The sequence below is a fragment of the Octopus sinensis genome, linkage group LG17 (assembly GCF_006345805.1).
Source record: "Octopus sinensis linkage group LG17, ASM634580v1, whole genome shotgun sequence".
Taxonomy (NCBI): Eukaryota; Metazoa; Mollusca; class Cephalopoda; order Octopoda; family Octopodidae; genus Octopus; species Octopus sinensis.
In genome coordinates this window covers 14,602,435-14,617,997 of record NC_043013.1, presented here as the reverse complement: position 1 = coordinate 14,617,997, position 15,563 = coordinate 14,602,435, and the positions used below count along the sequence as shown (strand labels likewise).

General features: G+C 36.4%; 1 protein-coding gene across 5 annotated transcripts in view; it reads left to right on the top strand.

Moving 5' to 3' along the window:
• LOC115221082 (probable cation-transporting ATPase 13A3) overlaps positions 1-15,563 on the top strand; it is a 125,637-nt gene that overhangs the window by 39,103 nt on the left and 70,971 nt on the right. For 4 of the 5 annotated variants that reach the window (XM_029791298.2, XM_029791299.2, XM_029791297.2 and 1 more), the window contains exons 6-7: positions 2,220-2,243; positions 13,077-13,156. In XM_029791298.2, coding sequence (XP_029647158.1) covers positions 2,220-2,243; positions 13,077-13,156 — 104 coding nt within the window. The remainder of the gene's footprint in view (positions 1-2,219; positions 2,244-13,076; positions 13,157-15,563) is intronic. The other variant, XM_029791296.2, reaches the window with a different exon arrangement.

The following is a 15,563-nucleotide window of genomic DNA, read 5'->3' as shown; positions in this document are numbered from 1 at the left end:
CCCTAGGCTATAGTAGAAGACACTTGCCCAAGGTGCCATGCAGTGGGACTGAGCCCGGAACCATGTGGTTTGTAAGCAAACAGCCACTCCTACGCCTTTAAAGTGATGAACAGCCTTAGTCAATTTTCAAACTTTATTGCGCTCTCATCAGATGTGTCCACATCAAACTGACCAATGCAAATAAATAAATAAATAAATGACAGAGTGGTCACAGCTGGAATGCCTTTGATCAGGGCTAAACTAAGATGCCTTGTTCATTTAACAGTAGAGAAGTGTCATATCTTGTATACTTATATCTGTTACCATTGGCTTAACTCTTTCACACACACACACCATCAACTGATCTAAGTGGTGGTAGTAGGTCTGGTTGGGGGGCATCTGACCCTGGCCAGCCCCTTTAAGTCTTTTATCTGATCCCACCTGAAGATTTCTATATCTAGTGACCCCTTCAGTCATGTCTATTCAATAGTCCGTTTCCAGAAGCTCTAATGTTTGTTGGCATCAAAATGTACCTTTTGAGAGCATAGGGTTGTTAGCATAGCAGACACAGTTGTGTAGTGTACATATTGTGTATAGTATGGTATCGGTAGTATGACCGGTATGTTACTGTAGGTGGTGAGCTGGCAGAAACGTTAGCATGCCAGGCGAAATGCGTAGCCGTATTTCGTCTGAGCTACGTTCTGAATTCAAATTCCGCCGAGGTCGACTTTGCCTTTCATCCTTTCGGGGTCGATTAAATAAGTACCAGTTATGCACTGGGGTCGATATAATCTACTTAATCCCTTTGTCTGTCCTTGTTTGTCCTCTCTGTGTTTAGCCCCATGTGGGTAGTCAAGAAATAGGTATGTTACTGTAGAGTCTGTAGTGTGTATAGAGTGTGGGTGATGCATAAGATGTAGTGGTATGATGTCTAGAAACTGCTACATTGTTAGTGAGACAGATGTCTGGTTATGGTTAGGTGTGCTACTTAAATCTCTGATTTTATTTACCAGTAAAATATAATAATGAAAAAAATCTTGCAGTTTGCTTGATCTAAGGATATCAGTCTTGCCATCTGTTTCTCTTAAGCATTCTCTCTCTCTTTCTCTCTCTCTCTTTCTCTCTCTCTCTTTCTCTCTCTCTCTCTCTCTCTCTCTCTCTTTCTCTTCTCTCTTTCTCTCTCTCTCTCCCTTTCTCTTCCACCCCCTCATTCAATCTTTTTGTCTGCATAACATCAGCTGTGTTTGCAATTAACAGACACTTTTACATACAAATCTTTGTGTGTGTGTGTGTGTGTTTGTGTGTGTGTGTGTGTGTGTGTATGTATGTATGTATGTATGTATGCATGTATGTATGTATGTGTATATATATATATATATATATATATATACCGGAGTAAACACATAAATGTGAAACAAGGTGGAAAAAAGAGCACTCAAATACCAGAGGTAGAGTAATATGCTTTATTTAAAAGCAGCAGAAATTTAACAGAAGCTGTTACTTGGCGTTTCACGTTCCCGTTCGTTGGACAGTTTTGTTATATATATGTATGTATGTATGTATATGGTTGTACAACTATAAATACATATGCACTACACACATACATGTACAATGAAAGGCAGCAAGCATATTTGTTACTATAACAGCAATATGATTTTTTAAAAAAATGCTTGAGTTGTATGTACAAAACGTAGCAAAGTGTTGCTTTTGTTGAAACTTTTCATTGTAATTTCAAGCAAATTATTGCATAAAATTTCATTTGTATTGTTATTATTATGTGCAACATGTACATGTCATTGTTTTAATTTTATTCAAATTATCAGCTATGTTTTCATCCTTATAAATTTTCCTTTGTTTATAAAAATATACTATCGTTTAATATTTCATTAACATTGTTGTTGCTTTGTTTATAAAGTATTTTGTTTATTGTTTCCATCACACCATTTCCATTCAACTCAAATTAACGTCTAAATTACTCAGAAAGTTCTTTCGACAATTCATTCAATCTTTTCTCTTTAGCGATGTACAGGTAGAACCAGTAGACTGGTGGATAAAAAAACATGTAGTATTTAGATACAAACTTTTACATTCTGAGTTCAAATCCTATTGAGTTTGACTTTGCTTTCATCCTTACAGGGTTAATAACATTAAAGTTGATTAATTGTTTATAGCGCTTCTTTTAAATTCTCTCACTTTCATTTCTCTCATTCCAATTCATTGAAATTTTTATTTATATTTAGTATAGTAAAGTGGATGACCATAAGGTAAAAAAAAACATCTGTATCTCTTTTCTTTTTTCTAAATAATTTCTGCTTTCTTCATATTAATTTTTCACTAACATATTCATGTGTTCAGTTCTATTGCAAACCATGGAGAGAGAGAGAGAGAGAGACAGAGAGCATGTGTGTGTCAGTCCATACTGTAGCTATTTTGAAATATATACAAGATCACTGGCTGTAAGTTTAAAACGTTGGACTGTAGATTGGTTGAAATGCTGCTATAAAAGTGATTGTATTGTGTCTTTGAGATAAAAGGAACATTACTTTGTCTTAGTTTGAAGGTAGTACCATGCTTATTTTACAGTGGCATGGATAAAGTAAGACGGGCATCTTTCTGATTATATATATATGAAAAATTATAACAAACACAATATGTAGTACATATCATTTGTTCCCTACACACGTTTCACCATTGTGATTATTTGCTTCCTCTGTAGTGAATGTTCTAAGTGCAATTCGATGCCAAACCACTACAGTTTATCAGGTGAACATATTGTTACATTACATGTAGCATTATTTATTGAATTTGATCTGTGTAACACAATGCAATAAAGCGTTCCTCTAATGAACGATTCATCATCATCATCATCATCGTTTAACGTCCGTTTTCTGTGCTAGCACGGGTTTGACGCTTTGACCGGGGTCTAGGAAGCCAGGAGGCTGCACCAGGCTCCAGTTTGATGTGGCAGTGTTTCTACAGCTGGATGCCCTTCCTAATACCAACCACTCCGTGAGTGTAGTGGGTGCTTTTTACGTGCCACCAGCATAGGTGCCAGGGGAGGCTGGCAGCAACCACTATTGTTTGGTGCTTTTTATGTGCCACCGGCACAGAAGCCAGTCAAGGTGGCGCTGGCATCGGCCACGTTCGGATGGTGCTTTTTATGTGCCACTGGCACAGGTATCACGACTGCAATTTCCATTTGATATTTATTTTGATGTTGATGTACTTGATTCAATAGGTCTCCTCAAGCACAGCAGGTCACATGCCACCAGCACAAAAGCCAGTCGAGGTGGCGCTGGCATCGGCCACGTAGTTCAGAATCCAACTGCACTTTTAGCATCCACTGCAGAAGATGCATATAACTACAGTGGTGAAATGTATGTTGGGAACAAATGATACAGACTGCATCTTGTGTTTTATATGATTCTTCCTACATTTGTTTTGTACAGCATAATCAGCAGACTGGAAGATGACATTGTATGTGGAGCTGTAAACTCATCAGCAGCAATCATACATCTAACTGTACACACAAGAAATACAATATATATATATATATATATATATAGACGGAAACTGAAAGAGACCTGTCGTATTTATATATATATATATATCACCGTGACCAACCAGGCTATCAGATGTTGCTACACATCACTGGTCACAATGCGCTTGGCATTGTTTTAGCCTTCAAATGATGCCACCCCGCTGGCTAAGCAAGCAGGCCAACAGAAGAAAGAGTGAGAGAATGTTGTGGCGAAAGAGTACAGCAGGGATCGCCCCCCACCCCCTGCTGGAGTCTCATGGAGCTTACCTCCAACATCGCTTGACAACTGATGCTGGTGTGTTTATGTCGCCTGTAACCTAGCGGTTTGGCAAAAGAGACTGATAGAATATGTACTAAGCTTACAAAGAATAAGTCCTGGGGTTGATTTCTTTGACTAAAACTCTTTAAGGCAGTGCTCCAACATGACTTCAGTCAAATGACTGAACCAGTAAAAGAGTATCTGTTTGTGAGTGAGAGAGAAAGAGAAAGGGATATAGATATACAGAGATTTCTTCATTTGGTCCAATACTAGTTATTGCAAGGAATAGAATGTGAATCAGTTCCAGTATATTACTGGTACCTTGTTCCCTAACCTGAGAGAGATGTAAAAGTAAGTTGACTCTCATGGGATTTGAACTCAGAAACATTCTCACAAGCTGGATATTCTTCCCCCACCTCTCCATCCAACCCTCAAGCAGGATTGTGATTCTAGGCACATACATAGTCACAGGCATGGCTGTGTGGTAAGCTTGCTTCCCAAAACACACATAAATATATATATATATATATATATAGATATATAATTGACAGCACGTAAAAAGCACCCACTACACTTTTGGAGTGGTTGGCGTTAGGGAGGGCATCCAGCTGTAGAAACTCTGCCAAATCAAGATTGGAGCCTGGTGCAGCCATCTGGTTCGCCAACCCTCAGTCAAAATCGTCCAACCCATGCTAGCATGGAAAGTGGATGTTAAACGATGATATTGATGATGATGGCTTCTTTCAGTTTCCATCTACCAAATCCGCTGACAGAGCTTTGGTTGGCCTGAGGCTATAGTGGAACACACTTGCTCAAGGTGCTGCACAGTGGGACTGAACCTATAACCATGTGGTTGGGAAGCAAGCTTCTTACCGCACAGCCATGTCTGTGCCTAAGAGAAAAATAACAACTATTGCTTTCTTTTTCACTTTTTTGTTTGTTTTAAGAAACTGAATTATTGTCCAAACCCATCTGTGTGTCAAGAACTGTTTACTTTTGGAATGTGCCCCAAACATACCTGCAATAGCCTGTGTTCAGTAACAGACCAGCTGTATGATGACAACAACGTCATCAACAAGAACAACTTTGTTTTTATTGCCACTTTTCTATGCTGGCATGAGATGAAACTTGAAGCACTGATTTTACTGATGCCTTTCCTGATGCCAACGTTTCTTAGTTGCCTCTTACAACACAGGGATATGCCGTACCTTTCTTAAAAACCAGGATACACATGGGATGATGATGATGATTATGATTATAATCATAATAATAATAATAATAATAATAATAATAATGGTTTCAAATTTTGGCACAAGGCCAGAAATTTCAGGGTAGGGCTAAGTCAATTAAATTGACCCCTGTGCTCAACTGGTACTTAATTTATCGACCCCAAATAGATGAAAGGCAAAGTTGACCTTTGTGGAATTTGAACTCAGAACATAAAGGCATGAATTGATACTAAGCATTTTGTTTGGCATGCTAACCATTCTGCTAGAATTAGATGAACTAAGAACAAGCACAGAAAATGCTAAACTCTTACGAAAACTGTAGCCTTAAGTAATCTTATTGGTAAATGGCTGGGAAAACCACTTCATGGTAAATACCCAGAGAGAGAGAGCTAACAATGCTGATGTTCACAGAATTCTTACTTATCAATGGTTAGTGCCCTCTGGCTTCAAATCAGAGAAAGGAGAGTTTATTGCAGTAGCCCAGGACCAATGCCTACCTACAAAAAACTATCAGGCCAACATGTTAAAGAACAGCAGCGGCCCAACATGTGGAGTGTGTAAGACAGCATGAAACCTTTGATGATGTCTCCATGTGTAGCCCTCTTGTACCCTCAGAGTATCTCAAGAAGCATGATAAAGTTACACAGTATAACCACTTGGTAATTTGCAAGGACCTAGACCTGCCCCAGTATAGAAACTGCTATGAACACAAACTACCTCCAGTCCTTGAAAAATATTGTACATCACTCCTATGGAACTTTTCTATTGAAATTGAGAGAAAGATAGATGTAAATAGACCAGTATATTGAAGAATTTCAGGCAAAAATCTTGCCTCCTCATTGATTTGATTGTCGCAATTGATTTAAATATATGTCAAGGCTTAACAAAATTTGAGCAAATACAAACGATTTTGAAATAGAAATTGACAAAATGTGGCAACTCAAGACTAGAAAATTGCTTGTGGCTGTAGATGCCCTAGGAATACTAGCAAAACGTGCTGATGATTACCAAGTTCAAATCCTAGGGAATCCAGAAAACACTGATCCCTCTTCCTGAACAACATGTTATCAACCACCCTAGTCATAATGCTCATTTGAAACTTTAACTTCCTGTCTCTTTAGGTCTCTGGATGAGACTTTGATTCACTTTGTGCAAACACGAAACAAAATCCAGACATCATGACCATAATCATTGCTTCTATTTTTGGCTCAAGGCTAAATAATAAGGATAACAACAACGAGCTTATGTTATTAATTATCTTAAACTCAAACAAAAGGAATGATAATACATTGAATTGTATGGATTGTGCTAATTCCTTGAGGTAGTCAACTAGGCATGTGCATGCATGCGTCTAAACATTCAAGGTGTCTATTTATCTTTTATCTTTTACTTGTTTCAATCATTGGACTGTGGCCATGCTGGGGCAAAATGCCTTGAAGGGTTTAGTCTCACACTTAATCTATCAGTTTCTTTTGCTGAGCTGCTAAGTTGTGGAGATGTAAACAAGCCAACACCAGTTGTCAAGCAGTGGTGCATGACAATCACACACACACACATACACACACACACACACACACACACACACACATACACACACACAAAATACACACACACACATACATACACACACACACACACATGTGACAGGCTTCCTTCAGTTACCATCCATGAAATCCGCTCACAAGACTTTGGTCAGCCTGAGGTTATAATAGAAGCCACTTGCCTAAGGTGCCATGCAGTGGGACTGAACTCAAAAACCATGTAGTTGGGAAGCAAGCTTCTTACCACACAGCTATGCCTGCAATCTATTTGTTGATACACAGTAAGCATGTGCATGTATGCGCATATGTGCAATCATATCTGAATATTTAAAGAACTAATCCCCTGGGAGCACCAAGCATGTGCATGTGCCAGACAAGCCAATTGCCTATTTCCTGACACTTACAGCAGGCATGTGCATGCATGTATGTATGTTTGTGCAAACACATCTAAATATATAATGTATTAATTTCTTGGGAACAATTGCTTTGTATGTGCAGTCGTAACTAAACATGCAAGCATTAATGTATGGAGATGTGTCTTGTAAGCCATTTAAAATCATTTCTATTGTAATATTTGTTTATACAAGTATACAAGAGCAGTGGATGTATGGTTTAGATGTTTGCTTCACAGCTATGCTCAATGCCAGAAGTCAACCAGTATTTTGTGAGTGAAACATAGAAACTGATCATCATCGTTGTTTTTGTTATCATCATCATCATTTAACATCCTCTTTTCTAAGCTGGCATGGGTTAGATGGTTCAACAAGAACAGATGAGCCAAAAGGTTACACCAGATTCTATGTATATGGCCTAACATGTGCCATTTACATTGCACGTTAGAGGGTGTAAAGAGATCAAGATTATTTGGTTGATGTTGGTCAAGTGCCAACATGTCTTCATGAAATTTGCTCAAGATACCCTGTATGGGATCAAATCTGGGATCTTGTGGTTGCAAGGTAAACTTCTTAACCAATTGGCCATACTGTAGTTACATGTATGTGTGTGTATATATATGTGTGTGTGATGGTGCATGGCCTAGTGGTTACGATGTTCCATCCGCATTTGTGAGATCGTGCTTTCAATACCCGTACTGGATAGTGTATTGTGTTCTTCAGCAAAACTCTTCACTTCACATTGCTCTGTAATAACTTCAACACCTGATGTGAGGTACACTGTGTACCTGCTCAGGTAATATTGATTTGATTGAAGGCATGAGCTAACGTACTGCACAAACATTTGATCACTATAAACAAATCATTTGTGCAGGTTTTCAGCAAGAAATTAGAAAACCCATCTTCCTCAGATTACAAGAGACTACCATTATATATACATGTGTGTGTATATATGTATGTGTGTGTGTCTATGTTTTCTTTATGTTTGCATATAATTTGTTCACAGTCTACCTTGGACTACATTATGCAATGTAACATAGTAGGGCGATTTAGCTGATAACTCTTGTAGGCCTATGAGCATGTAGATACTCTATTCCGCTTGCTGTTTGCGATGGAAGTTACTCAAGACTTCAGACTTCTCCCATTCTTTTCTTCCTTCTTGGCTTCCTTTAACTTGGTCTAATACTTGGGTTCACACACCAGTGCACACAGACAGACAATGCTTCTCTTATATCTTTGTGGGTTTTCTCACCTCACTGCTTCACTGTCACACTGCTATTATACTGCAACTCTTCTCATTTATGCCATTCTGCCCATCCATCCATATATATATGTGTGTGTGTGTGTGTGTGTGTGTAAAATCAATAAAAATGAACAAAGAACTCAATAAATGAAGCAGAGTTAAATATTCAATTATGCGCTGTTTGGTAAGCCAGGTATAATGAACCTTTAAAACCACTCTGGCGTATATGTAATTATGTATGTATGTATGAATGAATGTATGTATGTATGTATGTATGTACGTACGTACGTATACACATTATATATATATGGTGCTTTTTTTTATGATATGTAATTAATAAACATATGAACAAAGAGCTCAAGGTATGAAGCAGAGTTAAATATTCAGTTATGCACTGTTTGGTAAACCAGGTTTAACGAACCTTCAAAACCACTCTGATGTTGTGTGTGTGTGTGTATGTATGTGTGTGTGTGTGTGTGTGTGTGTGTGTGTGTGTGTGTGTGTGTGTGTGTGCCAGTTGTGCATTATGTTCTTGAGCAAAACATTTTCATTTCACATTGCTCCAGTTCACTCAGCCATAAATGGGTAACCCTGCGAAAGATTAGTGTGCCATTCAGAGGAAGTATTGGCCTGCCCTCCCAACTAGTGGGGTGGAATCATTCAAAAGGAACCGCATTGTGATGATGCACATATGTATCATAACTTTTAATTTTGGGGGCTTGTAGTGGAGTTCACACTGTTACAAGCATCAGGCCAAGTCATTGCTTTGAGGATACCCTCCTCTTTTTCTCTCCCATCAGTCATGAAGGTTCTATAAAAGTTCATTCACACTGCTCCCCACCCAGTTAGGTTATTAAAGAAAAATTAAAAACTCTATTTGTATGAAGCTGACAATTCACTCCATTGATAATACGAGCTTGTTTAGGAGCAATAGGCATATCATTTTACGTCTTAAATCACTTTGAGAGAGAAACTCTTAAATAGCAATTGAGAGTCACCACCTTCTTGGAAATAAATGTTATTGTACAACATATATTGAGAGATATTTTGTTTGGAAACCAAAAATCTGCAAGTGTGTACACACACACACACACATGCCACATAATATAGAAAAATTAATAAAAAGAAAATTCGCAGTTGTTACATTGTAACTAATCAGATTATTCCAAATACAGTATTACACACTGGTTTCATTTCTAATAAAAGATAATCATTATAATGTTCATGTGTGAGGGCTGGTTGACAGTCTGTAGTTGGTATGTTTTAAACAAAGAGTTTGCAAACGGCCATCACTCATACGCATTACGATGATAATCTACTGTTCAAAGTGAAACAAATATGTAATAATATATTCAGTTATGATTTGGTTAATTACAGTGAAAAAGGGATTGTTCTGTTTCTTTTTCTTTTCACACACACACATACACGCACATACACACACACATACACACACATACATGCACACACACACAGACATGCATGCACACAATCTCTCTCTCCCCCTCTCTCTTTCACTAATTAAGTTTTTTTGAGTGCTTGGCATTGAAGTGGGATTATGTATTGTGATACTGAATATGTTGGTGATGGGAATACTTAATTACCATTATTTAGATATGATTATTATTTTTATAAAAATTATTGGATTTCAGACATATGGAGACTAAACTTTTTAATGGAAAATTTGAAAATGTTTTCTAACTAATTGTTTATATTTATCTGTTTGTTTCTTTTTTCCATATTTCTTTTTCTCTTTCTTTCCCTTTATGTGGTGCTTTTAATGATATAAAATCAATAAATGTGAACAAAGAACTTAATATATGAAGCAGAGTTAAATATTCACTTATACACTGTTTGCTAAGCCAGGTTTAACAAACCTTCAAAACTGCTCTGATGTTGTATGTGTGTATGTATGTGTGTATGTATGTATGTATGTATGTATGTATGTATTGAAACACGGAGTAGTTGAAACAGGGGCAACTGAAGAAGGGGAATATTCCTTGTGTTGTATATCTTGTACTCTGTTTTTTCATTGTTTGAAAAAAGTCCGTTTCCATGTTTTTGTTTTTATGTTTTCGTTTCTCCTTGTGTTCTATGTTTTTTTGTTGTCCTGTACCCATATATGCATGTGTATATACATATAGATGTAGGTACGTACATATATGTATGTATATGTGCATATGTTTTATTTATTATTTTGTTATTATATATATATATCTATATATATAAAACTCTAGTTGTGTGAGTGTCTGTCCCCTTCGATTTAGATTCCTAACTCCTCCCACATTTTGCGGTGCAGTTTAACCAAATTTGGGTATCTTATAGTCGTGATTCATATCGAGCCCGTCTGACTATTAGCGCGCGTCAACGATGAGTCTACGATTTTAAAAATAATTTAACATAATTTTTTATTCCATTTTAATGCATAAAATGCATCGTATGTCGATGGCGGCGGAGTTGGCGTCCACGCTCACAGCTTCACCTGTTTGCTTCTCCCCCTTCCCTCCCTCGTGAAGCTGTGGGGAAGGGAGTGTAAAGAAATCAACGTTGTAATGCGTTGTGAAGGAAACCAGCGTTCTTTTAGAACAACGACTTCATGGCTTGAAGACACCAAAACAAAAATGGCTAAGAAAGCCCGAATTTATAAGGGAAGTAACTCTCTAAAAATGCTTATATAGTTATTTCCCTTACAAACCCGAGCAACGCCGGGCGATACTGCTAGTATATATATATATATATATATATATATATATATATATATATAGATATGTAGTTGAAAAAAGATCAGAGATTATACAAATCAAATTTTTATATGTAAAAGATGGCGGTGGAAATAACACAGAAGTAAGTCTCTGACATTTCAGTTTAAGAGGAAATTTAATAAAAGTGATTTTATAAATATGTAATTAAAATATCTTCTCTGACACCCCTTGGCAGACACATGGCCCCTTGCTGTTCAGAAAGGGTCGATGGGCCATGCTTTCATGACCCATATTCATACTGAAAATCTTGATTGAGTGAGCTTGAGCTTTTGCCCTTTTGCTTAACGTGTGGTTTCCGTCCACACTGAGTGCGCTTTGGGGTGCCTGCGTTACTGTTTGTCAGATGTACTGCACCAATTAAACTCCCTGACTGTCACTGTTCTCAACTAAGGGTTGCGTATCGGCTGTATCAGCACCTGCAAAGGTGCTCGACATGCACTGTGTGCTTCGCACCAGATAATGAATTACCACTCGGCAGTCTGAGGTGTCAGAAAATATATTTTTTTATATAATTTTTAAAATCATTTCCATTAGATTCCCTCTTAAATTGGAATGATATAGAAAAATTGATAAAAAGAAAATTCTCAGTTATTACATTGTAGTTAATCAGATTATTCCAAATACAGTATTACACACTGGTTTCAATTCTAATAAAACATAATCATTATAATGTTCATGTGTGAGGGTTGGTTGACAGTCTGTAGTTGGTATGTTTTAACTGAAGGGTTTGCGAATGGCTATCACTCATATGCATTGCAATGATACTTTACGGGGTTCGAAAGGAAACAAATATGTAATAATATGTTCTGTTATGATATGGTTAATTACGATGAAAAAGGGATTGTTCTGTTTCTTTTTCTTTTCACACAAACACACACACACATACACACATGCTTACAGTCTGTCTCTCTCCCCTCTCTCTCTCCCCCTCTCTTTCGCAATTAAGTTTTTTTGAGTGCTTGGCATTATTCAAGTGGGATTTTGTACTGTGACACTGAATATGTTAGTGACACATCTACTTAATTACCATTATTTAGATATGATTATTGTTTTTATAAAGATTATTGGATTTCAGACATTTGGCGACTAAACTTTGTAATGGAAAATTTGAAAATGTTTTCTAACTAAATGTTTATATTTATCTGGAAAACAGACATATGATGATGATGATGATATTCCCTACTGACATTTTTTTTAAAGTGTTTTATTGCAGAATGATATCCTCCGCAGTCTGAATAAATTAAGAAACGGAGGAATCCCTATTCGTATAGGTTCTCAGGGGAATCCCTATTTGTATAGGTTCTCTTCTAATTCAGTAGCGGTGTTTTGTTTTGTCTCTAAAAAACACATTTTCTATGTGTGCCTTCAATGGATTAATTAATTATCTGAAATAGTTTGTTCCTTCCACTAGTAATATCTGTTGCTATAAACCGACTGCTAATTAGTTTCGCCTCTGATATTTCTCGATGTTATTTATAAAAACAACAAATATTTAGACATTACAACCGTGTTTTGTGGTCTGCTACCACAACAGCTCCTTTATAGGATCCAGTTAGCTCAAGACATCATCAGGAGGAGCCATGTCTGGTTTCGGTCCCTACTCCTCTACTGTTTTGACGTGGCGCCCCACCCCTTTTTGGAGGTGTCTTCAGCTCTCTGGTGTTGGGTGCATGTCTTCTTCTTTAGCCAGTGACTGACTGACTAGTCAAATTTTTCCCTTTAAATAAAAAAAAAAAATGCCAAAATATAATTAAAATACTATGATAAAATTGTGTTTCAAAACACAACACCTTAGAGCGACCATTATTTTTGGAACAATCTAATAATTAAAACTTAGTAACAAAGTTAGTCTAATCCACTATGACCCTCCCCATAAAATGTATGACTTTATGCCTATGTTAAAAATCATCATCATCATCATCGTCATTTTTATTTGCAATGTTTGTGAAACTGAAGACTTGGTGTTTGGATTTGCTTGTTTCTCATTCCTAACAATACAATGTCTCTTTATTCCTCTTTCTTTAATTACAGCTAACGAGGGGTGGGGAGTCTGAAAGACCTTCATGTATCTGCATAAATCGTCATCTCTAACCATTCTTCGTATCTAACATAGATTAATTTTGTCTTTTGTAGGAATGGTCTCTCAGATATTTTGATTACCAATATGTCAGATATATTTGGGACATCAGGTTGCAGTCTTTTAAAAGACTGGAGTAAGTAAAAATTGTTTACAATTTATTGTATAAAATATATAAATTACATGTGTGCGTACTTGTGTATGGGCATATGTATGTACAGGTTTATGTATGCATTGGCATGGTTATAGTTGATACATGCTTTCATATAGCTAATTTTCTTTGTTTTTTCTTTCTTTTTATCTTCCATTTATCTTTCCAAAGACAAAAAAATTCGGGTGGCAGGGGGGAATAAACAAACAAAAAAACAAAACAACCTGCCTTTTCTTTATATCATACTAATACAAAATCCTTTATATCAAATTATTTGTTGCATCTGCCATCGTCATCATAACCATTTTTGATGTCCACATTTTCATGTTTGCATAAATTGCATGGCATTTATTAAGGCAGGTTTTCTACAACCAGATACTCTTCCTCTCATCAACCTTCACCTGTTTCAAAAGCTAGATAATATTACCCTTGCTCAGGCATATTTTTCATGGCACACCAGAAACGAGCAATCTCGTTTGTATGACAATGATGCTCATTTACAAGCATCACATGATGCCTAAACACACACACACTCCCACACACAAGCCTGAAATTTCTGGGGAAGGTGCTAATTGATTACATTAACCCTAGTGCTCGACTGGTACTTCTTTTATCAAATCCGAATGGATAAAAGGCTAAGTTGATCCTGGTGGAATTTGAAAGGCGGATGAAATACCTATTTCTTTACTACCCACAAGGAGCTAAACACAGAGAGGACAAACAAGGACAGACAAATGGATTAAGTCGATTATATCGATCCCAGTATGAAACTGGTACTTATTTAATCGACCCCGAAAGGATGAAAGTCGACCTCGGCGGAATTTGAACTCAGAACGTAGCGGCAGACGAAATGCCGCAAAGCATTTCGTCCGGCATGCTAATGCTTCTGCCAGCTCGCATTAAGCATTTTGTCCAGTGTGCTAACAATTCTGCCAACATGCCAATAGTAGTAGTAGTAGTAATAATGATAATAATAATAATAATAAATGATAAAAAAATATGTCTTCCCTCACACTGCCTTTCACTTGTATAAAACACACACACAAACATCCCCTCCCACAACATTTATTCAAAATAGCTTTCTCTACTGCTGGCTACCAAACTTGGCACCAAAACCATTTTTGTGATAAAGAAGCTAGATATCACTGAAGAAAATATTACTTGTCTTTTCTAAAATATTTGAAGAATTTATTTGAGTTTATGATAGAATTTGTTGTCCCCACCTTTTTTCTTGGATTTTTTAATCTTTTATATTGTAAATCAAATTTTAGTTCAGTTTTAAAAAATGAAGAAACGAAAAAAAAGCTTTCATGTTTGAAATTGTATATTGATCAAACATCTGATTCCATATGATTAGGAATTGGTGGAATGATAGGATCTATAATTGAAATTTGAAATCTCTTTGAAATTTTGTCATGAAGAAAACAAAATTATTTAAAAAAAAAATTTTTTTTAATTCAAGTTTCAAAAATATTTTCCGTTTATTTATTAAAAAAAATTCATTTATAAAAAAATTGTTAGAATTCAAATTTCAAAAATATTTTCAAATTAGGTTTTTTTTCTTTTTTTGGTGCCACATAAAATACCAGTGCAATGCAAAAAACACTCAGTACACCCTGTAAAGTGCTTGGCACTAAGAAGGACATCTAGCTGTAGAAACCACTCCAAAATAGACACTGGTGCTTGCTTAGTGCAATCCTTTGGCTTGTACCATCTAGCCCATGCCAGTATGTGAAACGGACATGATGAGGTTTATGCTGAATAAATTTCAATTTTAATGGTGGAAATTTTGAAAATTCAATCTGTGTTTCCTTGTCATTGAATGTTTATGAAATGAAGCTGATCTTATGATAGAATTTAACATTTAGCAAACTAATGTCTGTACTATTTCATTGTCCATATAAATAGGCTGAGTATTAAAGATGTTTGTTGATATTTGATGTAAGTGGGTGTGACATTGGAGACTGAATGTAGAGGAGGAAGATATTGTTGAACTTGGGTTTAGCCTCAATCCAGCTGCTCTACAACCAAAGATGATCCGAGTTTATAGTCAAAGGTGTTCTAAATCTATGATCAGAGATGTTCCCAGTCTGTGATGTTTGTAATCATAGATGTTATAGATCTGTTATTGAAGATAACCCAGATCCATGTTGTATCGGATCAATGATCAAAGATATTCCTTATCTATGATCAAAGGTATTCCAGATCCATGATCAGAGATGATCCAGCTCTGTGATCTGGATCTATGACCAAATATGATTGAGCTGTGATTGTTTGACATAATATACTTAGAATTACATTATACAATGTAGTTGATTTTTATTTTTTATTGTTACATGATTAAGAAAAATTTCACTGCTACTTCTAGTAAGTCAAATAACAATGCAGAAGT